This window comes from Pecten maximus, chromosome 17 (assembly GCF_902652985.1).
Source record: "Pecten maximus chromosome 17, xPecMax1.1, whole genome shotgun sequence".
NCBI lineage: Eukaryota > Metazoa > Mollusca > Bivalvia > Pectinida > Pectinidae > Pecten > Pecten maximus.
The window spans coordinates 23,862,582-23,889,254 of record NC_047031.1 but is presented as its reverse complement, the minus strand read 5'-3'; the positions used below and the strand labels follow the sequence as shown (position 1 = coordinate 23,889,254).

The following is a 26,673-nucleotide window of genomic DNA, read 5'->3' as shown; positions in this document are numbered from 1 at the left end:
TCATGCAGCAGTGCATTTATGGGAATCTGAATTGCAAATTATCCAAAATTTACAAATGGGTAGTTATTCTATCCTAAAAACGGATCACCTCACAGAATAGAATTATTTTGACGCTGTGAAGAATTCCTGTTGCATTTTACATAAAGTTGTGAATAATAGCCAAAGAAGGGACTTTATGCTTTTATGTTTGTATAAATTTTGCTTATTGCATATATTGCAATTAACTAGAGTCATGTTATACAAAAAATAAGTCAAGATATCATAGCATAATACATTGTGATGTCTTTATGGCTACCACTAACGATAATGATTTAATTAACAATGTATAGGGATTCATTGTGAGGAACATTGTTGTCGAGAACAATTTACACTTTATATGAAATATCTTAGATGACATGAATTTTCCAAACGTGGGTTTGTTTTTTCAATGAGTAGATATTGTCTGATAACGAATTTTAACACTCTATTGATATCGTTTGTTATTTTGTAAAAACAGATATCAAAAACATAAAACTTTCTATACAGCGCTAATAGGGTAAATCGAGGAAATGTACATATCTAAACAAAGCTAGTATGTACAAGGGAAAGGGCGATGACTCCTACTGGAAAATTCTGACATCAAAATTTGGCCATAGTCAGTGCTACTTATGCAATTTTGAGTTATATATATTTCGCTCTTAGAGTTCCGAAATAGCTAGTTAACGATTCCTTAGTTACTGCATTAAGTCCTAGAGTTCCGATATAGCTAGTTAACCATTCCTTAGTTACTTAGTTACATGTAAGTCTAAGAGTTCCGATATAGCTAGTTAACCATTCCTTAGTTACTTAGTTACATGTAAGTCTAAGAATTCCGATATAGCTAGTTAACCATTCCTTAGTTACTTATTTACATGTAAGTCTAAGAATTCCGATATAGCTAGTTAACCATTCCTTAGTTACTTAGTTACATGTAAGTGTAAGAGTTCCGATATAGCTAGTTAACCATTCCCTAGTTACTTAGTTACATGTAAGTCTAAGAATTCCGATATAGCTAGTTCACCATTCCTTAGTTACTTAGTTACATGTAAGTGTAAGAGTTCCGATATATCTAGTTAACCATTCCTAAGTTACTTAGTTAGGTCTATAGAGTTCCGATATAGCTAGTTCACCATTCCTCAGTCACTTAGTTAAGTCTTAGAGTTCCGATATAGCTAGTTAACCATTCCTTAGTTACTTAGTTACATGTAAGTCTAAGAATTCCGATATAGCTAGTTCACCATTCCTTAATTTCTTAGTTACACGTAAGTCTAGAGTTCCGAGCTAGTTAAACCGTCCTTAGTTAGTTAGTTAAGTCTAAGACTTTTGATATATCTAGTTTACCATTCCTAAGTTACTTAGTAGGTCTATAGAGTTCCGATATAGCTAGTTCACCATTCCTCAGTCACTTTGTTAAGTCTTAGAGTTCCGATATAGCTAGTTAACTATTCCTTAGTTACTAGTTAAGTCTAAGAGTTCCGATATTGCTAGTTAACCACTCATTAGTTAAGTCTAAGAGTTCCGATATAACTAGTTAACTACTCATTAGTTAAGTCTAAGAGTTCCGATATAACTAGTTAACTACTCATTAGTTAAGTCTAAGAGTTCCGATATAGCTAGTTAACCCGTTCGTAGTTACTCAGTTAAGTATAAGAGTTCCGATTTAGCTAGTTAACCATTCCTTAGTTTCTTAGTTAAATATAAGAGTTCTGATATAGCTAGTTGAGCCGTCCTTAGTTTGTTTATGTTATCAATTATTCTTTGTTCTATCCGCGTCACCAGTCTTATCAACTTTACTTATCCTAATATTTTTCATTTGAAAACAACAAAATGTAATAACAGTTTGCTTTTAAGATTTTTTCCGTTACTCCAATACTTTTCTATGAACAAAGTTGAGAAATCCTCTTGACTTAGAGAACAATGACGAAACTGTAGCCTGCAGTATACTTATAACTAAAACACTACTATTCAACACATTCACACAAAACATTCAACAACGCAGTTATTTATATAAATATCCAAGGATGCACTCTTTTGAAATTTAGAAATTTTCTTTAGAGAATCCTATCTTCATTTTCTCACATTCTTCTTTAATTATCTTCCCCAGGGCTGGCGCTCCACAAAAGAACACCTTTATTTTTCCACGATTCTCTTTGATTATCTTTTCGAACAGCTGTCAAAAATGAAAAAAAGGGAAATAAACTTATAATTAAATCTGTGTTGTAATATGTACTGGGTATACACAACGATGGTTGAGATTAAGAAAATTTAGATAAATGTTATCTGAATGAGCTTATTTACAAAAGCAGTATATATATGTGTGTGTAAGCCTGGATCATGTTCAGAGACTGAAGCTTGTTAGTTGCAAAAGGTTGACTCGCATTGTTGTTAAAACGTTATTTATTGAATGTCTGATGAGCTCTTGCGAGTCCACAATATATCATTATTCAAAATGAATAATGTTTGATGTTATGGAAAAAAACAGTGTATTTGCTGACTATAATGATGTAGCAACAAGGATGTGGTAAACATGATGGTACTGATGATGAGCATTAGATACATGCAATGTATACAGCCCATGTAGCTCAATGTTCATCATCACCATATATTTATATTTAAATATTCGATAACGGTCTACTAATTTATGATAGAGATATAACAGTTTACTCATTTACGACAACGATATACTAAATGCAAAAGCGATACGGTAATTTGTGACAACAGTATATTAGTTTACGACATGATCATGCTACTTTATGACAGTATGTTTATTTTCACCAATAGTAGAGTTTCTTATATCAACTTTCTTGTTATCCTACCTTTCCCCAGTTAGGTCGTCCTGGTTCCGTTTTCGTCTTCAAACCTGTTATCATGTCTTTGTTTTCTTTCTTGTGCATCAGATCCAGCGCCATCTGTAGGCCGATGCCTTTCATATCTGTCTTTTTCTGTGCCGCGGTCATAAACATGTGCATATCTATGATCCTATGAGAGCCAGCTGGGCCACCATTTGTCTCTATCTCAGCCTGATCGACCTCTAACTGAGTCAATAGTGACACGAACCACTCAAATGCTTTTTGGTCCCGATTCACCCATACAAAGTCAACCTAAAATGAAAGTAAGGATTTAAGAACTGAGACGATCAGTCAAAGAGCCCAACGTTATGCAAACTATGTTGAATGCTAGCCGTAATAAGTTTGAACTTTACTTTAGCTCAAAGCCAGAGGTGCCAAGGTTGGATCCCCAGCGGAGGCAATGATTTAAATTCAAATAATCATGTACATGTACTCTGTTATATTGACACCAAAAGTAAACCTTTATTGAATGCAAGCATTCTATATATGCATATTTCATACAGACGCGTGTGATTTGACAAAGGTGATTCTGGTACCGACGAAATCAAGCTAAATAAAACATAAACAGTCCATGTTGAAGATAAATTTCCCAATAATGACGTAGGAATTTATCAACGTGTGGGTGACGGCGTAACATACTGAGGTAATGTGTCTGATCTGACTACAAGCGTAGTGTGTTTACATATCGATAAGTACAGACATTAAGTGTCTATGGTTTTACGATTTTCAATGTAACTTACAGCTTTTACTTCGTATTCATATTTCAGGGTATTTTGGCGAGATATAGTCATTGGAAATCTATACAGAGTAAACATCTCTTGGATGTTTTTTTTTCTTATTACATCAGGTCATTTAAGTATTTCATTATAAATGGTGTTGCTATAGAATAACTATGATTGCAAACAATTAAACTGACCTTTTTAAGTTTCATTGTGGTCTCTGGGATTTCGCCGTAGAAATCTTTGTGACAGTGTGGGCATGTCCGTAACGATGCCTTATAACGATACATAACACTCTGTAGTATAGACGCCATGGGTGTGATTCCTATTCCTGCTCCTACCAACACCGCGTGCTCTGTCTCGTAGATCTCTCGAGTAGCAGTCCCATATGGCCCGTCTATAAAACACTGAAAACAATTCAAATGATAGTTATTAAGTCGACATTTTGTAAACGTCTTATAAAGAAACTAAAATCAACCGCCGTGTATATGTACATGTAGTTATTAATACTAATAATAATAATATATTTTAACTATAAACAGCGAAGCAATTAAACTTGTTTCAACTTTGACATTTACATTATTGGTATCTTACAGTTGCTTTCTGTCATTTAGTTACATGTAATTATATTGTGGAGTCAATCATATTGCAAATGGAAATAAACTGATAACAAGAGAAATTGTTAACCACAATTGACGTTATGTCCGCAGTATGTACATGTATCAAGATAACAGATTATATATTTTACATTATAAGCAATGTATTAACATTATATTAACATAACAGATATGTGTCTAAATAACATTTTTTTTGGTATTATTTTATCAGTCCACTGACTGTCTTGACGAAGGGGATTGATCTATCTGTCTATGAGAATATGATTAAATTGATTTTTTTCGTCTTTTTATCTGACGAGTTGTCCGCCCTTTTTTCAATAGCATGACTTAGTGATCTCCCCTTAGCACTACAGATGAGATAAGGACTTGCTTTGGGAAGACATATTCTCCACAGAAATTGTCTTTGAAAGGCAGATTACCATAAGAAATTGCCTTTGTAACATAGTTTGGTATTATATTCTTGACCAACATATTCACGCTATGAAAAATATTATTGAAGAGGTATGCATAAATATAACATGTTTATATGATTATTTCTCAAGCGCAGCTATAACATTTTGATGAGTATCATATCTTTATCTGAAAATCATAATTGTGTATGAGTTGATTTTTAATAAAAGTGATCGCAAATATCTAACTTACCTGTACGCGAACCGCTTTCGTCTTTTCTTTTCGTCTCAGTCGAGATTCTTCTTCCTTGGAAAATGACATGCATCATTTATTGACTATCATAATAAACTAACCTATAGCAGAAACAAAATAGTGATACTCGTATAGTGAATACGAAAGAAAATAATACAAAATATGAATAAAGTATTTATTTGGATGTAAATCCTTAAAATGAATGAACAGTGATAAATAGATGTTCCTCAAGGATAAGCGTCTTCTACTTCACGTCTGGCTTCATATCGCACGAGAAAGTAGAATATTTCCCACTCAGACCGTGACGTCGGTAAAAATCATGAATTACGTAAAGTCACCATAATGTAGAAGTCGACTACTTCCATTTTTGATTATTTGTATTGAATCAGTTGGAGTCTGTTGAATTATTTGAAAATCTTATTGATATGCTGTAATGGGGATGGCTTGTAATAAAAATGGGATATATGTTAAAATAATAAGAGCGATATTGAATAGCAAATACCACATGCGTAGACTGAGCACAGAAGTATTCTATGCATGTAACATCTTAATTTCAAAGGGTTGGAGGGTGGTTTAAATGTAATACTGAGATGTACATTAAACATCAGATTGTCTCCCTTTAACACCCAAGCAAAAGATTGTGTTCCTTTAACGGTTCTTGCCTCCCTGTAATATGGATTATTCTATCAGGGAAAGCTGTTAAAATAAAAAATATCACAGAATAAACTTTGCTTCAGAAATGTTCACGGAAACACCAGCTGGCAGGTAAGTGTACAGGATTTGATTGACAAACACATAAACCCCATAAACACATATCTGATATCAATAAACGGCACGAGCCGTCGTTTGTTAAATTTATCGAAGGTCAACACAAATACATGACCTTAGTCTTTTAAAGACGTCGTGTGTATCTAATAAAATATAGCGAAGATGGTTCTTCAGGTTAGGAAGTATGCTTTATGTAAGGATATTCGTTTAAAACCAATAAGTGTTATAGTGGAAGTGGTAGGATTTTGGCATAATACACCTTTTCCCATATATATGTAAACAGTACATTTTATGCTGAACGTGGTGTAGTGATGTTATAAAAAAGAGGTTACTTACTAGTTCTATCTCAATATTCTCCAAAGGTGACCGCCTGATTTTACCTACAAATGGCAATGACAAGTGATGTCAGCAACACAAAAATACATAAAATTGTAAGATGAAAAGTGGCTAGATTATAATAACATTAGACGAAATCTCCGAAACCATTATTCTGTTATTAATATCAATTAACAATAAAAACAATGTTATCGATATAGTTACTATTTCGAGACTACCTATTTGGACTTCCTATAGTACTTTCTCCTAGTATAATCACAGCTGTAATATTCATCTATTATTATTAAAAAAACCAAAATAGCCAAACTGATCTAAACTGTATAGCGACTGCACCTCCTCTATATTTGGTTCAATTTTCGCCAATTTAGATTTTCTTTATTGGTCCATCAATGTTTTCGTGTTGTTTTCAAACATTTCCTTCTATCTTCATTTAAAAGAATTACATCTTTAAATCAAATTCATTTCTGTAATTGATTTGTAAGTAATCTGCCAAACAGTACAAAGCCTTGTCGCGATGATGATAACACTTTAGTGATAAAATGACGTCATAACAACGCAATTTTTATCCATCAGAATCATTATTTGTGGCATATTGCGAAGCATTTCCGTGACGTTGAACAAAAAAAATCGTAGCACTGCTTTAGACTGCATTTATGAAGTCATAGATGCAACCCTAATTACCATTCGGATAATGGAAGACTTCGGCACCAAATGTAAATTTGATGAAATATTCTGCAAATGTAATTTGGGCTCAACCTTTTTGGTATGAATGATTTAAATCATATATGAAATCATTGAGGTACATGTAAGCTTGCTTTAAATTTGAACTCTATCTCATTTGCTTGTAAGGAGAGCACATGTTGATTTAAAACGTTATCTCGAATGGTGATCTATATCAATTATATGTGATAGGCCTGTAGAACAACCTGCAGTAGAAATTTATCAAACCAAATTTTCATTGAATTATTGAAACTGCAATAAGTGATATTCTGTTAATAGTTAGACATAATACACATTTTTTTCTAATAAATGAAACTTTAATGAATCGCTAAATCAGAGATTGTTTATGTATACATTTAAATTGTTATATTCTAATGTTATTGATATATGAGTTATTTCCCTTTACCGTAAATTATAGGTGAGTTACACACCCTTCCAGTGACGTCAGACAAGTTAATTAAATAGCATGCCTTATTAGGTAATACATAGTATTAATTGAAATGCTTGTGAGGTAAGTTTAAGTGAATTAGCTGTTATCAAAACAATTATTGAACATTCACAACTACAAATAAAAACTACCAAAACCAAACAATTATCACAACAGCACACACTAAAAAATAAATAAGTAAAAAACGGTGGATGGTCGAAAATATGCATTAACGTTAACGTTACAAACATGAGTGCACTAAGAAAACCTGTAATGATTTAACGAAGATCCCACTTCAAACAAAAGTTAATGCGTTAATGATATTGTCAGTCATTCGTAAATGTAAAAGGAAATTTTGTGGAGATAAAATCTTTACAGGTGTTAGTCAAAGATATTCCTAGACATTATGAAATTGAATGCAACTTACTTGTATAATTGGTTGTGATATTTATAATCTTAATCATACTAGTGGTCACAATTAAACAAAGATCCAATTACATTATTGCACTTAACAAGGTAACATTGTCAACATTTAAGATGGTCCTATGGATTACATGAAAATGAAATTACTTCACAAAGTCAAACTCTGTAAGCATCTTAGATAAATTGGATCATTTTTTTTGTTTTGCTAGTTGTAAATTATTATAATACAAAATCATGGCTCTGTTGTAAAAACTTTTGTAGAAAACAACTCATGCAAAATATTCGATTTTATTATGAATACTTACAATTTAACAGGCAGAACATGATTTTTAATCTTAATATACATTAAGTATGAATAAAACCACAGATTCTTTGATATATTCATGTCTTATCTCTTGAAACATAACAGTACTTAAATGTCCAAATTGGAAAAATTTACCTTATTTTTCAGTTTTATAAAGTATTGCATATCTACATTATTCACTATAAACGTAATTTTGTTATTAGTTTTTAATTGATACAATTTCAAGTTTCAACAAATACATTTATGTGTTTTTGTACAATCATTTGCGGATGGACATCATCCCGAACATCATAGGTATTGCGGACATGAAATAAACATAGTATTTTAGGCCGGACAAAAAACATGACGGACGGAACGACGGATGGCTGAATGAAAGAGACAGAAGACAGTGTTAGTAAAGAGCTATTACCTTCTATGCCTATGTGCCGAGATTTGCGCTTCTGAAGAGGAACTCGCACCACTGTCTTACCCTTCTCCAGTTCAGGGTCCAAGTTCTCGAAGTACTTGTAACATTTGTTCGTCCAATGACCGGCTGATCTCACGTGGAGCCAAATATGTCCTACATATAAACGCAAGTTTAAAATTCTAAAACATTCAAAGGAAGAAATGCAAAGGTCGATTATTTGTTTAGTTGTGACTTGATAAACCTTATCCGAGAAATATTTATAAAGTAATGTAAATGTGTTACATTTGGCTGCTATATCTTATCCTTCGCCGAAGACAGGAAATGACTAATGTATTCTATTTGATATCTAGACCCTATTTCAGTATTCCAGGAATTATACACTTATAGGTCTGATAGTAGAGCTAAAACAGAATTTAAGGGACGTTCCTGAACTTAGGTCTGATACTAGAGCTAAAATAGAATTTAAGGGACGTTCCTGAACTGTGTATTAAGTCAGGAAACATTGAATAAACCAGCGTCTGGCCTGGTTGTATACATGAATTGTGCAAAAGTAAAGTTACATGTACAATGATTGTTTTGTAGCTGGCTATGCTGGATTACTACAGGACATACAGCTCATTTTGACAGAGCGTCTGTTTCGTGTTGAAGATTCAGGATCAGCGGTCATCTTCCCTGATCTATTACAGTTGCTATTTCGGGATTCGCTATCGTGTTTAATATAAAATAAATACCGCTTTAAACATATAGATATCAATTCCAGCCAATATCCAATACCAATCACTAAAATGCATTAGCGTTATGATTATACCTAGGTAGAATGCATTGTGATCTGATTACGACAAAATTTTATTTGGATCCTGATTATGACTCAATGAACAATCATGACAATAACCGGATTATTGCATTAAAAGTACAATAATTAAACACGCAAATAACGTTGTCATCATTTAACACACATCAAAATGACGTCATAAATCATCATCAATAATGTTCAAAATCATTCACCGAAACATTTTACCTTTCATCTCTGGTGCACTGCTGATGGTAAACGGATGCCACTCCTGTTTGGCTATGGCGGGAATCTGAATGAATACGTAGTCTCCAGCTTTGTACTTAAACTTTACAGGACGGGATATCACCAGATGTGTTACCTAAAGATACAGAAAAAACAACAATCATGACGTACCATGAAATAAAATGCATTAAACATTACAGGATATATATATATAACCTTACACTCGTGATGAACGATGAGATGAAGTAAAACCATTTTTTGTCCTCATGAACACCTGAACATGATTCCGAAGCATACTCGAAGTTTTCCTAGACAGCATGCTTAAGATGTGGACAAACCCGGTTTGGTAATTTCTACAATTATATATGCGTTTCCTAAAAATCTGTCCAAAAAAGAAATTATTTGCATTTATCAACAATATTCCCTGTATATTTAATAAGTATTATCGACATCTTCGATATATACTGAAGAGATCTATCAGTTGGAACCAGCTAATTAGTAAGTTTGGCTTTCTATATCTTACTCCCCATTTGTATTGAAAAGTGCTTTTATCCTGTTTGGCTTTTGTACAGTCCGTAAATCTAATGAAGTCATTTTGTAAATCATCACAAGATAAGAATATATTCATTATGACTTTTGTTTCCTAGATATGACATTATGCGTCAACACTTAAATGCTTTGTTTGGAACATTGGAGTCATTGGAAGGGCCACCTGGTGTAGGGTAAGAATTCATCAACACACATCATGTGATTTGGTTATTGTTTTCTGAACAGGGATTAATGCATCCCCTATAATGTACCGTATATTTACCCTAAATGATGTCACTGTAGATACTGGTCAATAATAGATGAAGTTTAAACATTTTCCCCATATTATGAAAAACTTACACCGGATGGTAACAAATTAACTTCCTCTATGTAAGTATTGCCGTATCTGGCCTTCTTGATCAATTTCGATCTCAACAGTTTCTCGATGATGAAGATCACACCGGGGCCCACGAACCACTTCCAGAAATTCGATCCGTGAATTATCAGCAGGATCCAGAATAATATATAGAGCATGTGGGTAGTGTAAAATACCTGTAAAATGAAAGTAGAGAAATAACACAGAAATAAAATGCTAAATATAGATTACTTATGTAAAACATATATCAAATGGTAATATATTACTGATGCTTACACTTACAGATGATAGATCAGACGTTGATGTGTATGGTAGACCCGTTATCAAACCAGCCACGGTTAACATCTTGATAAGTTGACATTACATAGTATATATCTTAAGTGTTGGTTGTTTGTGAAGTAGATTACGATTACGCTTCGGAAACTTCTAGTATCATTATCAGAGAAGTTTCATTAAAAGTTAATGTATATGAAGACATGTATTTTTTCATAGGATGTCCTCGTTCTTTTTAAGATTAAATTTAGTATTATCGTTTGCTAATGGCCAACCTACATGTAAACTCATTCACTGTGAATGTAATTACTACAAATACAACATATATGGCCGTTGTCAGAGGTCATCCTTTTTTAGCTAAACACTAGTGGTCTCTGTGGTCATATTGTCAGAAGTACCTTCCTTGGACAATGTCAAACTAGAAAGACTACAACGGACCATTCTTCTTCAGGAACTTAACCAAAAAGGACCCCCAGTACACTAGGAACTAAACTGGAAATGACTACCTCTACACTAGGAACCTACCGGGAAATGACCACCTCTATATTAGGAACCTACCTGGAAATGACCACCTCTACACTAGGAACTAACCTTGAATGACCACCTCTACATTAGGAACCTACCTGGAAATGACCACCTCTACACAAGGCACCTACCTGGAAATGACCACCTTTACACAAGGAACTTACCTGGAAATGACCACGTATACACTAGGAACTTACCTGGAAATGACCACGTATACACCAGTAACCTACCTGGAAATGACCAGGTATACACCAGGAACCTACCTGGAAATGACCACGTATACACCAGGAACATACCTGGAAATGACCACCTCTACACTTGGAACCTACCTGGAAATAACCACCTCTACACTAGGGACCTACCTGGAAATGACGACCTCTACACTAGGAACTTACCTGGAAATGACCACCTCTACACTTGGAACTTACCTGGAAATGACCACGTCTACACTTGGTACCTACCTGGAAATGACCACCTCTACACTAGGAACTTACCTGGAAACGACCACCTCTACACTAGGAACCTACCTGGAAACGACCACCTCTACACTAGGAACTTACCTGGAAACGACCACCTCTACACTAGGAACTTACCTGGAAACGACCACCTCTACACTAGGAACTTACCTGGAAACGACCACCTCTACACTAGGAACCTACATGGAAATGACCACCTCTACACTAGGAACTTACCTGGAAATGACCACGTCTACACTAGGAACTACCTGGAAATGACCACGTATACACCAGGACCTACCTGGAAATGACCACGTATACACTTGGAACCTACCTGGAAATGACCACCTTTACACTAAGAACCTACCTGGAAATGACCACGTCTACACTTGGTACCTACCTGGAAATGACCACCTCTACACTAGGAACTTACCTGGAAACGACCACCTCTACACTAGGAACCTACCTGGAAATGACCACCTCTACGCTTGGAACCTACCTGGAAATGACCACGTATACACCAGTAACCTACCTGGAAATGACCACCTCTATATTAGGAACCTACCTGGAAATGACCACCTCTACACTAGGAACCTACCTGGAAATGACCACCTCTATATTAGGAACCTACCTGTAAATGACCACCTCTACACTAGGAACATACCTTGAAATGACAACCTCTACATTAGGAACTAACCTGGAAATGACCACCTTTACACTAGGAACTAACCTGGAAATGACCACCTCTATATTAGGAACCTACCTGTAAATGACCACCTCTATATTAGGAACCTACCTGTAAATGACCACCTCTACGCTAGGAACATACCTTGAAATGACAACCTCTACATTAGGAACTAACCTGGAAATGACCACCTCTACACTAGGAACATACCTGGAAATGACCACGTCTACTTTAGGAACCTACCTGAAAATGACCACCTCTACATTAGGAACCTACCTGGAAATGACCACCTCTACATTAGGAACCTACCTGGAAATGACCACCTCTACACTAGGAACTTACCTGGAAATGACCACATCTACCCTAGGAACCTACCTGGAAATGACCACCTCTACATTAGGAACCTACCTGGAAATAACCACGTCTACATTAGGAACTTACCTGGAAATGGCCAACTCTACACTAGGAACCTACCTGGAAATGACCACCTCTACGGACGAATTCTAGTGAGCAGATAATCATGATTACAATGATGATGTCCAGCACCCATCCGGTCACAATGGCGGTACCGTATACCCATCCATACCCGGCGCGGTTCGTGAACAAGATCTCCCACAATGCAAGGTCGGGTTTGGATTGGTCAAGTAAGACTGAAACCATATTTAGAAATTGTCTTATACGATACGAAAACAATATGTTAATGAAGAAAGTAAGTCACCGTTTAATGTGAAACATATTTTAGATTATGTTTTGTGTTCTTCGAAAACCTGTAATCACGGTCAATGTACGATTTGATGTATCTATTTTCACATACACAGGGTATGTTTACTTTTAACACAAACTCCAGTCAAACTTGTGTACTTCCTTCTTTCAACGAGACTTGATTGTTTACTTAATAAATTTATGTGTTTGTTATTTGCAGCCTTTATAAATTATAAACAGCCTTTGATGTCAGGAAACATACCCTTTCTACATGTACTAAAGGACACTACAAGTAAACTGTTTTACAACGACCAGATAAAATAGTAGTTGGTTATATCAAAAAGTTGTAGGGGCTTTAAATAAATAAGATTGAAACAAGTTCGGAATTTTGAATTACTTCGTTACAAACAAAAATTAAGCCTCTTCACTCCAAGAAAGTTTTAATGTATTATAAAATAAGAAAACTTCGTGTCCCTCAAAAAGGTGGTTCAACTACCGTCGAAATAGTAATTGACAGATCTGTATTTTAAAGATATTCGCACAAGTTTTACGTTGTCCATTCGTATTAAGCACTCTAATGCGTACACACATTACTGGTATTATATTATGATTAACAATTTCTCAAAATTAATTAATATTTAAATTTCACATGTGTGTCTCTGGGCTATCTGTATTATCTTCTTACTACTTTCGGAGAAGGAATGAAATTTCGAAAATCAGACATGACTTAAACAGAAAAATAACATTGGCAAGGAACATGGAACTCTGTTTCATGAATTCCACCGAAAAACAATCGATTACAGCATTTTGCCAAACTTGGTAAGCTGAGTTTGTAAATGAAAGAGAAGACAGAATTTGCAAACCGAAGATATTTTGAGACATATGATATTGTTATTGGTGGTACTTACTTGCATTTCCTATGTGAGCGAAGGTGTGAACGATGGAATAAAAACCTATCATCCATCCAACCATTTTATGGAATAGAATGTTTTGTTCGAGCGGAAGAAACTTTGCTATCTTAGTCATCAAAAGATATGTAATTGATTTCCGTAACATCAACACAAGGATGAACATGCAATTAAAATTCAGGTTCATGCCACATATTCGCGCCGCTATGATAAATCCATTAGAGTTCCGATAGCTGTAAGCTGCGTAGGCTCCAAGCGCAATGTTGATCAAGAAGTACAATATTAAGAACACAACTTTCTTGAGGTTGTTCCGAAGATAGGCGACTGTGAAATATCGCCTGCGTGTCTTGTTCTTCTTTTTGTCGGGAGGCTTCAGCCACTGTGCCGCGCTTGAAATAGAAACAGGATATATATATATATATATATATATATTTATATCATTTTAATATTCTTGAAATCAAAAACACCGAAAATACGTTTTAGCCGTTTCCAAGTATGATAATGCGACAGATATTTTAATGTTTAGATGTTTAATTTAAACCATATTATTGTGTACGTTCTGTATGAATTTAACTAACGCAGGTCAAACTGCAACTTTCTAAAATAATTCATTTATAAATGTAGTACACCTCATTTTATTTGTAAGTATAAAATTTGAATTTAATGAACGTAAAATAGAGAAGTGAATACATTTTATCTCAAAAATTTATTTTGATGTAGTGTAAGCCGAGTTTTGTCCCTGTAGGACAGGTCAGACGGGGAATCATACATTTAAAATGGAATTTAGGAAACAACTCTAGTCACACGCTATTAAAGTATTTACAACACCGGAGCACTTTCTGGCATAATTTGCATTAAAGTGTCATCCGGGTCTTTGTCCAATAGCGTTATTGTGTTATTTTATAACGAAAACGAAACCGGTGTTAAGAAATAGTTAATTTAAGAAGGGCGGTCCCTACTCGATAGTTTAATAAAGATCTTACTTATTTGTTTCAATTGTAATTAACGGGTTTGCACGTACAATACAATCAAGTTAGTGTTTAAGCGTTCCGCAAGTTTTAATATATAACTGATGACTCATTGTAGAATAATTTGATGGGATTGTGATTTCAGAACGCTCAAACATTAGCAACTTCTTTTTTCTAAACTGCTTACTGACATCTTAGTCAATAATATAATTAAAATCGTGCTTTATTAGTTGATACGTTAAACATGGAACGTCACGACATGGTGAACTCTAGCTTTGGAAACTCGTCAGGTTAATCCTTGTGTCAATATTTACTTCGTGACGTGGTAGATGTCATGTGTAAATACACTGGCTTTATTTATAACGATTTAACACTCTATACTGTTTGACGAGACATCTTATAACTGGGGAAGAGCGTGACGTTTCTAGTACAAAACACACGATAACGTGCACGCATACACCTTAGGTACTTCCTGTTTGTACCTACAGGTCCGTTACCTGGTGTAAAGGATTAATATCAGCTGCTAGAAAGCATTTGTTCTCGCAAACATTTCTGTCAATAGATATATTTATATAAAACGTTTTAGAACATTTTTCTATCAATATTATTTATTCTTTGCGAAAGTGATGTTAAGGTAACAAACAGACAGGGCCAGGCAGACACAATGCGGTATCACTAAATAGGCTCAAGAATTTGAAGGTGATATTATTCAAAATGTTGACAGTATGACACTCTTTTCTCTTTGGGTGCTTCGGATGGTGCAAATCGAACTCACGCGTGACGGGGAAAGACAGCTGGCACGGACTATGACGCTACTTACAAAGGCGTGACGTCATCTTTTGATATAGCCTAACCACGTCGAAAATCGATAACGTCATTAATTTTGACGGATAATTAAGTTGGATGTTTTGGCATGTGAAAATCTTAGACTTAAGATATCCTTTTCCTTAGAACAGGTCCCGTGCAAAAAAATATATTATTCTGAAGTATTATGCAAGGTTAATATCATCAGAAGTGCACATAATTGCAATAACCCACTTACATTGCATCTAATAATGAACACTTCTTAAAAACTTGAAATGTTCGCGGCATGAAAGTTTTCGCTAATTTCATTATCAGAACTTTGATAAGCGTAAATAATGACCACAAAGTGAAAACGTTAATATACAAATTAACCTTCTCTGTCATTTTACCACTTGATGTATCCTTCATATACCGTATAATAGACAATCCGACCCCGTAAAGTTTCAACTATGCCGTGATTATATGTTGCACCATAAGTGGCCATTTCGTATACATGTGTAAGTCATAAAAAGATGAAGCAAATATATCGTATTTTTTGAAATCTAGGTGAATGCAATACGGAACAGCATACATGCCTTTCAAAATTAACAATTATTTGCCTATATTTCAAATATGACTTTTCCGACAGCTCAATTTATCGACATCCTGTAACTTCCCATCATAACCAACAGCACAGCGATAAGTTCACCTTCGTTGCCGACACTGTCTTTACTGACTGTCTTTACTGACAATTTTCCAATCCGACACATTGACTCAGTTCCATACAGCGTCGGTAAAGACAGGTTTCACTGTATCTGACACATTACTGTCTGTCTTTACTGACAATTTTCCAATCCGACACATTGACTCAGTTCCATACAGTGTCGGTAAAGACAGGTTTCACTGTATCTGACACATTACTGACTGTCTTTACTGACAATTTTCAGATCCGACACATTGACTCAGTTCCATACAGTGTCGGTAAAGTCAAGTTCAACTGTGATAATCAAATTCCGAACCTAAATAACCTTAACATCGCTGCAAAGTCCTTGAATATCTTAATAATTTAGTATATAATTCTGAATAGTTATCTTTCTTTATCTACATTGTATCACAATAGCCACAACAGGTATTTTTCACTTTCATAGGTTTGCACAATTCTTCTAAATTGATTGATTATGCTGAATGAGTCTTAATAGTTATAATAAACAATACAAAAATGTGATATCAAGGATATATTTCGTGAAATTTCAAAAATATTGATTAAACAATGTGTTTAAAAGCAATCTTATATTACTGATGATTACAAACTGTGTTGTATACATATTAAAACATTTGACTTACATTTTAAACGACAATATATGATTTAAACATTATCTAACTGTATACATTTTCAGATAAAGTATTGATATTTCTCTTTTATTGTTTAAACTGTAAGATGCACAGCAAAATGAGATTTTTTAAACAATATGTATTTTGAAACTATAATATTATTCATTTCTGAACTACAATGATTATTATCAATATTGCTAGGTATATCAAACGAAATATATTGTAACCAATATATCAACTAAACGTTGGAGTAGTATGATAATGAGTTGGAAAATTGAAATGTCACCAAAAAGGAGATAAAATACCATATTACATTGGGTAAGAAAGAACACATGCAATTCAATATTTTCATTTAATATTTTTTATAATTTAATTAACAATGATAAGAAACATTTTCATTAAGTTTAACATGTTTATTTTGCTCCAGATATTTAAAAACAAATCGATAAATACAAAATCCCGTGAACAACGATTACTCCGCTGACGTCACTATAAGTAGTTCCTTTTAATTTTTTTTATGTTATAAGATGATACTTTTTTGAGCCATTGAAATGCTTGTTACAAGCAAAATTAAATTATAATGAAGATATTTTGACATACACGTCTGTGGGGGTATGTCTCCAGTTGTATAAATCCTATCTCGATGTGACTTTCCATACAGACTAAAGATTACATATTTGAGTAGAGTGTATTTCCAATACTGTTTGTCGTCAAAATAAATACGACAAGTCACACGACAGACTCTGTAGATAAAATCATACCGTCAGAGATTAAATTCGTCTGTCAATTTTTTATTCATATTCTAATAAATGTCAATTATTTTATAACCAGAAGCTTACACTATGGGTTATGTTATATAGAATAATTATCTAAAAACTTGCAAATACTTCTAATACTTCCGAGGGCTGTGATATATCAAATCATTAAACTCGTTAAATGAATTCCATATTATGTATATATTTACTCATGCAAGATCCACTATATGTTAACTATCGAAACATGTTGACACTAGCGTTTTTGAGCAAGCTCCCACTTTGATGTGACCTTTCTGAGTAAACGCTAAGTATTTGAGTTGAGTATATTTACAAAGCATACTGATACTTTGCTAGACATTGATCCAATTAATATATCACCTAAGGAAGGCCATTAGATAAACATTGTATGAATACGTGATTATATATATAGACGTTACGCGTGATGTTGGTAATACTGCTTTAAAATACGTACGCCACTCCTAGTTCTAATGCTGGGTTATTCAGTTTTAGGCACATTTTTTGGACACCGGGGTCGACAAAGGTCACATATTACTGATAGCCGTAGGATCGGGTTCCCGCAGTGGTAGTGACTAGGTATGAGAGGATGTGAGAGAATAGGACATGTAAGGTATGGAATATTTGGTATGTCCAAGAGTTTTCACGATATGGTATATATTTCCAATACCAATGCGAAACTAGGTATATCAACTTATATCAATCACTCTTGTTGGCTCGGATGGAAGCGCGCGAGGGGTCTTACTGTGAGAAGAACCCAGAATACCTGAGAAAACCCACGTGGTCGAGCAAGATCATTCAACGTTGTTATATATGATCAGAAATCGAACCACGGTGACTAGTGTGTTACCACAGCGCTTCCCTGCTAGCCTACCTATCAATATACACTTGTGTACTTACAATTACTATACTTCATTTTGTCCTTTGCTAGATTTAAAAGTATGTTTTAATATTCTTCTTCAATTTTGGTTTATTTTGGTCTTATAGAAACCATTTTTAATATTTTGTATACAATTATCGACTGTTGAAGCTATAATGACTATTTAATAAATATGTATTTTATTATTTTCATGCCCATTTTGTACTGTTCCGTGGCCGCTAGTGCATTCCCTGTTGATTCAATTTTCAATTATTCAGCGTAAAAACTACAGTATAATTAAGACGATAAAAGTATTAAGAAATCAAAGAAGAATATTTTAATTCTCACCTTATTGTGAGATTCTCTAGAACGCCCGGGTGTTTTTCTAGTTCCGCTTTAAGTTCCTCGAACGAGATGGCGCCACTGTTGTCCTCGTCAGCTGAGTCAAACAAGATGTCGGTAAGGGCGTCCATATTCTCCTCGCTGATGGAGAGAGAACTCTCCTCGGTACAGGACATCAACACTGTTTTAAGTTCATCTCTGTCAATCGTTCCACTTCCTGTACTCGTGAAAAGTGAATAGCATTTAACTATGAATTCGAAAACAAGGTTCTTTGTTGATTTTGATTGAAAAATATTTTTCCTGACACTACATAATCATTATGTCGAGAAAGGTAATGACATTTTCATAGTGATACTTCATTGATATACCACAGACAAAACACCACCGCATCTCTCCTGGTCTATCATTCTGACATCGGACTCAGCCTGTTATGTCTCCCTGTTAATTCTGTCCAAAATGACTATACTACACTATATATCATAGTCAGTAACTTTGTTAAGCCATCGTTTAGACACAGAACAAAACACCCTACAGGGATGAAGGCTAAACTCCTAAAGTGGGGCAGTGTAAAGGGAAAATAAAGATGACGTATCCAACCTTGATCAGATCAGACCATGCAAAGTGTACGGCAGGTTAACACTGATACGCTTTAATAGTGTTAAAAATAAAAAATCTGGCCCCGGTTTCAGCAATTTTCCTTAACTTTCCTTCAATTAAAAATGTCCATAGGAAACCCATTACACAATTTAATGAAATTCCTGAAATGTGACTTTTCATGATTCAATAATTGAATAATTGATAAAATAATAATGAATTACTTTAAGACTTTTCTTATCCATTATCTCAGTAGGCAAATCTATATATACGTATAGATTGAAACTGTAAGCATGATTTTCTTTATTAATGCAATTTTTTTAACCTTTCATGTAAGTTCATCCTGCATGCAAAAATAAACCATCTATAATACTCGTATTAACGTAATAAGATAAGCTAATATCGTACCATCTACATCGTAAACATCAAAGAGGAACTTGAGTTTTTCAGCAGGTGTCCCCTTCGTGAGGGTACGCAGTCCATCCAGCAACTCATGTAGCTCGATAGACCCACTGTTGTCTTGGTCGAACAGAGCGAAAAATCGCTCGGCGAAAAATGACTGGAAAGAAAAGGTCATACATACTTTTGTTTTTATTTGAATATATACATTATTTGATTTTCAAACATACAATGTACATCTTCCTTAAGAAAAATATAAGTCATACTTGTTTGCAATATTATTTCTTTAAGGCTCGTATGAGAGACAAGATTGTATGATATTATATTAGGACTCTAAGGATCAATCTATCAACCGTGAAGAGAATATACTTCTGTCTGTGGTAAAAAGGTTTAAAGCTAAAATAAACTTTAAAAAATCTTTTCATCACTGTCTAGATTCGTACGAGGAAAAATAGTACCATTTTGGTTTGGGAATATTGGGGTCGTAGAATTAAACCGTAAAGAAAACATGATTCTTTCTGTTGTAGTTTTGTTTTTTGTAATATCAAATAAAAATAGAAAAATAAAAAAGTTGAAAAAACCAACAAAGCATTTAAGATGTGTCAACAGTAATTGTATTCATTCATTTTAATAGATTCTAACACATGTTTTATAAACCACATACTTTAAAAAAAAATCACTATCTATTTGTTTGATATTCGCGTTACACCAGTTTGAGTGAATAAATACATATCAGATTTATCAAGAACATTTGTGTTGATATTGATTTTGACAATACATATCCCTTTGACCTTGGCAAGAACACTAACAGAAATTGCATTATATCTATGACCTTGACATTGGGGGTTACTTACCCGTTTGACATGGAGAGCGTCCTTGAACTCCTCGAGACTGATTTCTCCATCCTCCCCAGCGATGGCTGTGAACTGTTGTTCTATCCAAGACAACCATTTCACGTCCTCCTCACTAAAACGGGGCAAGTGTGGAAAGAAAGTAAGAAATATATCAGTAATAGATTTATAATTTGGTCTTTTCTGCACATGCGCAGACGATTTCTGTTTAACGCTCACGGATTCCTCGTCTCTATCTATTTCATCATCCCACATGATGATAGAAGATTGCCTCACAAGACTAGCAAGATAATCCGCGCCTGCGGAATGTCACGTGTGAGGGCCGTAAAATCTGCACCCAGTAGGGGGGAATCATTCATGAGCCGGCATAACATAGCGGTTATTTCTTTAATCCTCTTGTTAAGACGAACATATTTCCAGAATGTATTTAAACGTATATTATTGGAATCATACAGATATTGACGAGATACCTGTCTTGTAACAGAACAGCTACATATCTTACATCGGTGACAGGTCATCAAACTGTACCCAACTGACGATTTACATTGTATTCTGGCATCAGCCACCACCACGGTTTTCCGTTAGCCAATGGTGAAATATCTTATTCATTAAATTCGCAAATGTTTATCCGTTCACTCATAACCCATTATTATGATAATCAGAACATTTATATAATCTTCGAGAGTTCAGTTCACAAAAACTGTGTAACTTATTTGTAGGCTAAAAGGTTTCGTAATTTTCCCGATATAAGTAAAAATAGCCATAACGTACATTTATGTAATCTTCGATTGTCACAAAAGGTATATAATCTATCTTTAATGCTAAAATCTATGTTCAATTTCCCTTTTAAAATACGCCATTACGGTATAACGTGGTATGAACTGCCCCAAAGTTTTATGCAATACTACAATTCTATAGATCTATCGATGACCATTTCCCTACAAATGAAGCTATAAATGGAGTTCCCTCAGTATCTTTATTACCAGTCACACTGTAAGCATACTGATAGGGTTATTTATATGCGGACGAGTGGCAATTTACTTCAATTGAAGAAAGGCTTCTGAATATCATTTATTTTATTTTATACAAATGTCCGTTTGATGGCCGGTGAAATAACCAGTTTATGGTATGTTTTTCAGTGACAGCTTGATGGTATGTGTATATATATAGACCAGGGATATTGTACGCTCGCCGTTTGATATGCATCTAAATCGGTTTTTAACGACGGTGAAATTATCCCCCTTTACATATACTTCATTTATCCTCAACAGTTTCATTCATTCACGCACAGCACGTTATGTCACGTCAACGTTGGAGGTAGAGGCTTCGGCGACATTTATTAGAATATTTTGGAAAGGTGCTCACTTTGGGTGTCATGAAACGGCAGCAGATTGGAAATTCTCTTCCCACGCCAGGTGCTGAACGTAGCATACCAATACAGAAATTCAATTATTCATGACTCAACATGGTTTATAATGGATTTAGCGAGCTCACGTGCTGTGAATTGTTAAAAAATATGACTTATTAGAAAATACCGATTGATATAAATGTACCCGCGAATTGAAGATTTATCATGCGATAACACCCAACCAATGCAATGTACACATGCCATTTGATACAGATATTAGCTTCATAAGTGATTGATACGGATACGATTAAAAACCCGAATTCGTTTATCATTTACGGAATACAATGATGGTTCTTACCTTGAAAATGTAAAACTATGATTAAGACGCCTGTGTCATGTGAACAATTGATGGTTCCTAACTTCCAATTCGTACGAGAGCTGTGACGGAGGAGGCACGAGTTTATGAAAGGCTATTACATTCCACTCGATATGACAACAACTGTGACGAACTAAGCAAGAAGTCATGACATTTGCAATACATTCCATTCGATACGACAATATATTTGACGGACGGTGCACGAGGTTATAACACTGCCCATATTTACCATTCGTTATGACAATACCCACGATGGATGGAAAACACTTGGATATGCCATGTCCCATACAATCCATTCGTCATGACAATATCCGAGACGGACGAAACAGGACGATAAGACAGCCCACATACTAGATTTGGCACGAAAATAGCTATGACGGACGAACCACGGAGTTATGACAGTGCCCTTACCTTCCATTTGATATGACAATAGCGGTAACTGTCCTTACACTGGATAACACAATGGGTTTGATTTTGTTCATAATTCCTTTCCACTAATAGCTAATGAGTTTCCCTCTTCCCGGGAAAACTAGGTCACATTAAAGTAGATGAAACCTCAATCGATAATTCAATCTTGGTATGTATGGACAAAACTATGAAACATTTTCAATTCAATTAAAATTAAATCCTTAATACAATCTGAACATACACCTACACGGATCCTGATTTGAAATGATAGATCAAAAGTAATTGATAGGCCCTTTTAAGTAAAATCCTTAAAGAATCCTGTAATGAGTACTCATATTTTTTCAGCCAATGAGAGACGCCTGTCTACCAATGATACCTTTGTGAAACGCAGCACTGTGAATGGACTTTGTATATTAGCACTATTATAAGTACCCACAGACATGACATGGTATATATATAGATACGATCTACCCTCCTTTGTCTATCGTAACGGTATGGAGAGCCCAGCACTTAACCGTTACTTATTTTAATATTTGGTGTAATAATATATTATCGCAACAGACTTCACGTTTATTTGTTTTAGGGGGTTTAACATCCTCTCTACAGCAAGGGTCATACTAGGACGAGTGTCGCAGGGACATCTGAGGGAAAAAAGGAAGAGAGACAGATTAGAGAAAGGAAAGAAAAAACAGAAAATGAAAGGAAAGATAAAGACTTGAAATGTTGTGATTGGGACTGGTGATGTGTTTTAGTCTCCTCAATGTATCTTACAATGACACTTACTTTATTACTGTGTTTTCAATTCTCGTTATTCATCTTTGAATGAATTAGGATAATATTAATTCACATTGAAAAATAAATGATAAGATAAACATGGAACTGCATTCTTCCTAAAATACAACATTAATTTATCGAATCCATTTTTGTGAAATAGATATTCGACTCCAAAACACAAACAAATTGGGTTCGTCATTACGTTGTCTATAAACATTTCGGTTAAATCAGTTATTGATTTCGAAAGTTAAATATAGGTTATTATCATGTTTGACATATTTGGGGGTCAACATTAACGTCCACATACTAAAAGGAATTAGCTATGGTCACGAGATTAGTTTTCAGGATCTGATATGAAGGCGATATATTTACTGTCTTGTCTACGACTTGGTCATAAATACTTAAATCTCCGTTATATATTGAGCATTTAGAGGGATTTAATATTGAAATAGACCAAACTCTGGTAGTCTGTGGAACCGCTCAATGATACATGTCATAGTCACAAGGACACAACTAACTGTAAGCGAAGGTCAAAGCTGTTGTCTCTATATAGTAATCTTAAGAACAAAGCTGATATTTATATCCAAAGCAACATATCAAAACAAAGGCTGATATATTTATATACAAAGCAACATATCAAAACAAAGGCTGATATATTTATTTACAAAGCAACATATCAAAACAAATGCTGATATATTTATGTACAAAGCAACACAGATCAAAGCTGATATATATGTGAAAAGCACAATTTTAAAACAGATCTGATATATTTTTGTACAAAGCAAAGCTCTAGAACAATTTTGGGCTTTTCATGTATAAAGTTATACATTCGGTCAAAGCGGATACCTTTTCGTGAAAAGCACAATTTTAGAACTGGCTGGCGTCTGTATGTACAATGCAACCCGCTGAAGCAAGACCAGGCTTTGTAAAAAGCAGTACATTATAATAAAGCTAATTGTCTATGCACAAAAAATGTCATTTACAGATTATAAAACATTCAAAATAGAGTTCATGTTATCAAATGAACAAAAACAAATGAAGCGCTTGTAGTACAGTATATATGCACCATTAACGTTACATAATGCGAACAGCGTCACAGGCGTTCGACAAGGGTAGCACTGCCTTTCTTCGTGTTTGTTGTTTCCAGAAAATCAAACTTTCCTTAATTCCTTCATTATGTAAGCTATCAAGTTCGGTAACATAACATTTAAACGTCTATATCTCTAAATCAGCGAACGTAAGTTTTCTGCATGAATTCATAACTACAACACTAGAGAGTTCTTATCTAAAATAAAACATGGATAAACAGTGTACTTCCGGGTATTTTGAAGGTAATTTTAAAGTGGAGGTGGTGATGTCCTCTGCGATGAGCAACATTAAGATATTTAGTGATTTCTTAACTGTTCTCAATGAAACATGTTTAATTGTCATGGAAACCTCTCGATCTATGACAATTAGTTAACTGGTGGCCCGGGAGTCCTTTTGGATGCTTGCTACGTCAATTGTATGCATCGTGTCCTTATAATAATGATTTACAAAATTTTATTGATAATGACTTCAACTATAGAATATTTCTCTCTCGAGGTCGTTCGAATTAATAACGCTTAAAGTTGTTGGTTCCTGGTGTGTTCAAATATTGTAAATCACTTATATTTCGCGTGGGATCTATTTTCGCGTTTATACGCGAGGATAATCAATAACGAAATAAAATCTTTCGGGATTATTTGTATGAAAATAACACCTTTTCGAGGAAACCGAGCTATAGCTTGACGTTATAGGAGTCTTATGGAGTCCACGATTTTAATATCTATAAGCGTTTGTAAAATATTGTATTCGCGAATTCTCTGAAAAAGTAAGTTCGCGATGTAAAGTATTCGCGAAATGTAAATGATTTACAGTACCAAGGCCCTAAAATAACATGTTTTTGAATGTATACACTTCGAAGGTTATCACTCTTTATTTCAGTATAAAAGCCACCAAGGGAATAACCTTTAAAAATCAGAAATAAGTGGCTGATTAGGGTGCGAACGTCCTTAAAATTGTATTTATTAAAAAGTGCAACTTTCTCAGCCAGCTAGCTCAGAAATGTCCTGTCCGGCCAGGGTATTGACCCCTACCAATGTAAACCCTTCGTCAAGGCATACCGTCATTTAGTGTTTATTAGTCTCGGGGAAATGTTTGTGTGCACACAGGATTATTGCAATCTTAAGTTAAAGGGAGATAATTCAATAAAAAAAAAAATTTTGGGGGGGATTTTACGATAAAAATAATATTTTTTAACTTTTAGAGTAATTATAAAACACATTTTTCAAGCTAAGTCATTTATAAAGCCATTCAAATGAATTAGTTTGTACCAAGCGATACCATATAAATTCTTTATATAGAGTAATTGGACGGAGACACTGCAAAAATATCGCTAATTTGATGATAAGGAAAGTATAGCTTTAAGTGTTTAACCGTGTATAGCAAAATAGGGCATTAAATCATCACCCATGCGGAACGCCTGAGCCAACACCAAAGCCTAATACATACGCATACATTGCATATAGTTTATATATATATGTTGTTAGTCTTACCTCTTCGGTTTCGCCTTCTCTCTAAAATAAAGTAGGTTAGTAAGTATATACATGTTACATTATACAGATAATACCTCTGATTTCCGACACATAAAGGACTCACACAACTAAATCAACCAATCAGCTGGTGTTTCAGTCCCTGAGGAAAATGTGTTTCTTAGGTTTGTAGGTATTTTCCCGAGTAAATTAGATATAAAATGGGTACTTTCTATATATGAGAATAAAGAGTAGGGTCTTGAGATTTGGAAAATCAAAAATATACAGTCCTACTGAAAATGGGGTCACTAGTTATAACATATAGTAAATTATTAGTTGTTCGAGTCCTAAATACGATTGTCGGAAATTACGGGAATAGAAATACCTCGGTTAAGCGGTCTTAACATGCTTTTCTAACATAAGCACATCCCCTGAGCTCTGGTACTGTTGATTTCATCGTTATTCATTCTCAATATTCTCACCAATATGTTGTCCGAATTTGTCCAAATCCATTAACAAGCAAGAACAATTAAACTAATATCTTCAAACTTCGAGGAGTGACGACAGATGTATCCTCGAAAGCATCAATCCTGAGCTAGTCCAAAGATAATGTGCTTTACT

The 26,673-nt window shown here is 34.6% G+C and overlaps 1 protein-coding gene across 2 annotated transcripts in view; it reads right to left on the bottom strand.

The window, feature by feature from the left end:
- Positions 1–212: 212 nt before the first annotated feature.
- Positions 213–26,673, bottom strand: part of LOC117315453 (NADPH oxidase 5-like) — a 63,988-nt gene continuing 37,527 nt past the window's right edge. Inside the window, exons 3-15 of one of the 2 annotated variants that reach the window (XM_033869644.1) lie at positions 20,598–20,709; positions 19,753–19,903; positions 18,757–18,967; positions 13,697–14,085; positions 12,561–12,736; positions 10,133–10,324; positions 9,248–9,380; positions 8,233–8,382; positions 5,950–5,993; positions 4,846–4,899; positions 3,784–3,993; positions 2,835–3,119; positions 213–2,188 (exon numbers count right to left, since the gene is read on the bottom strand). In XM_033869644.1, the coding sequence (XP_033725535.1) occupies positions 2,057–2,188; positions 2,835–3,119; positions 3,784–3,993; positions 4,846–4,899; positions 5,950–5,993; positions 8,233–8,382; positions 9,248–9,380; positions 10,133–10,324; positions 12,561–12,736; positions 13,697–14,085; positions 18,757–18,967; positions 19,753–19,903; positions 20,598–20,709 (2,239 nt within the window). In that variant the 3' untranslated portion in view covers positions 213–2,056. The remainder of the gene's footprint in view (positions 2,189–2,834; positions 3,120–3,783; positions 3,994–4,845; positions 4,900–5,949; positions 5,994–8,232; positions 8,383–9,247; positions 9,381–10,132; positions 10,325–12,560; positions 12,737–13,696; positions 14,086–18,756; positions 18,968–19,752; positions 19,904–20,597; positions 20,710–26,673) is intronic. The other variant, XM_033869645.1, reaches the window with a different exon arrangement.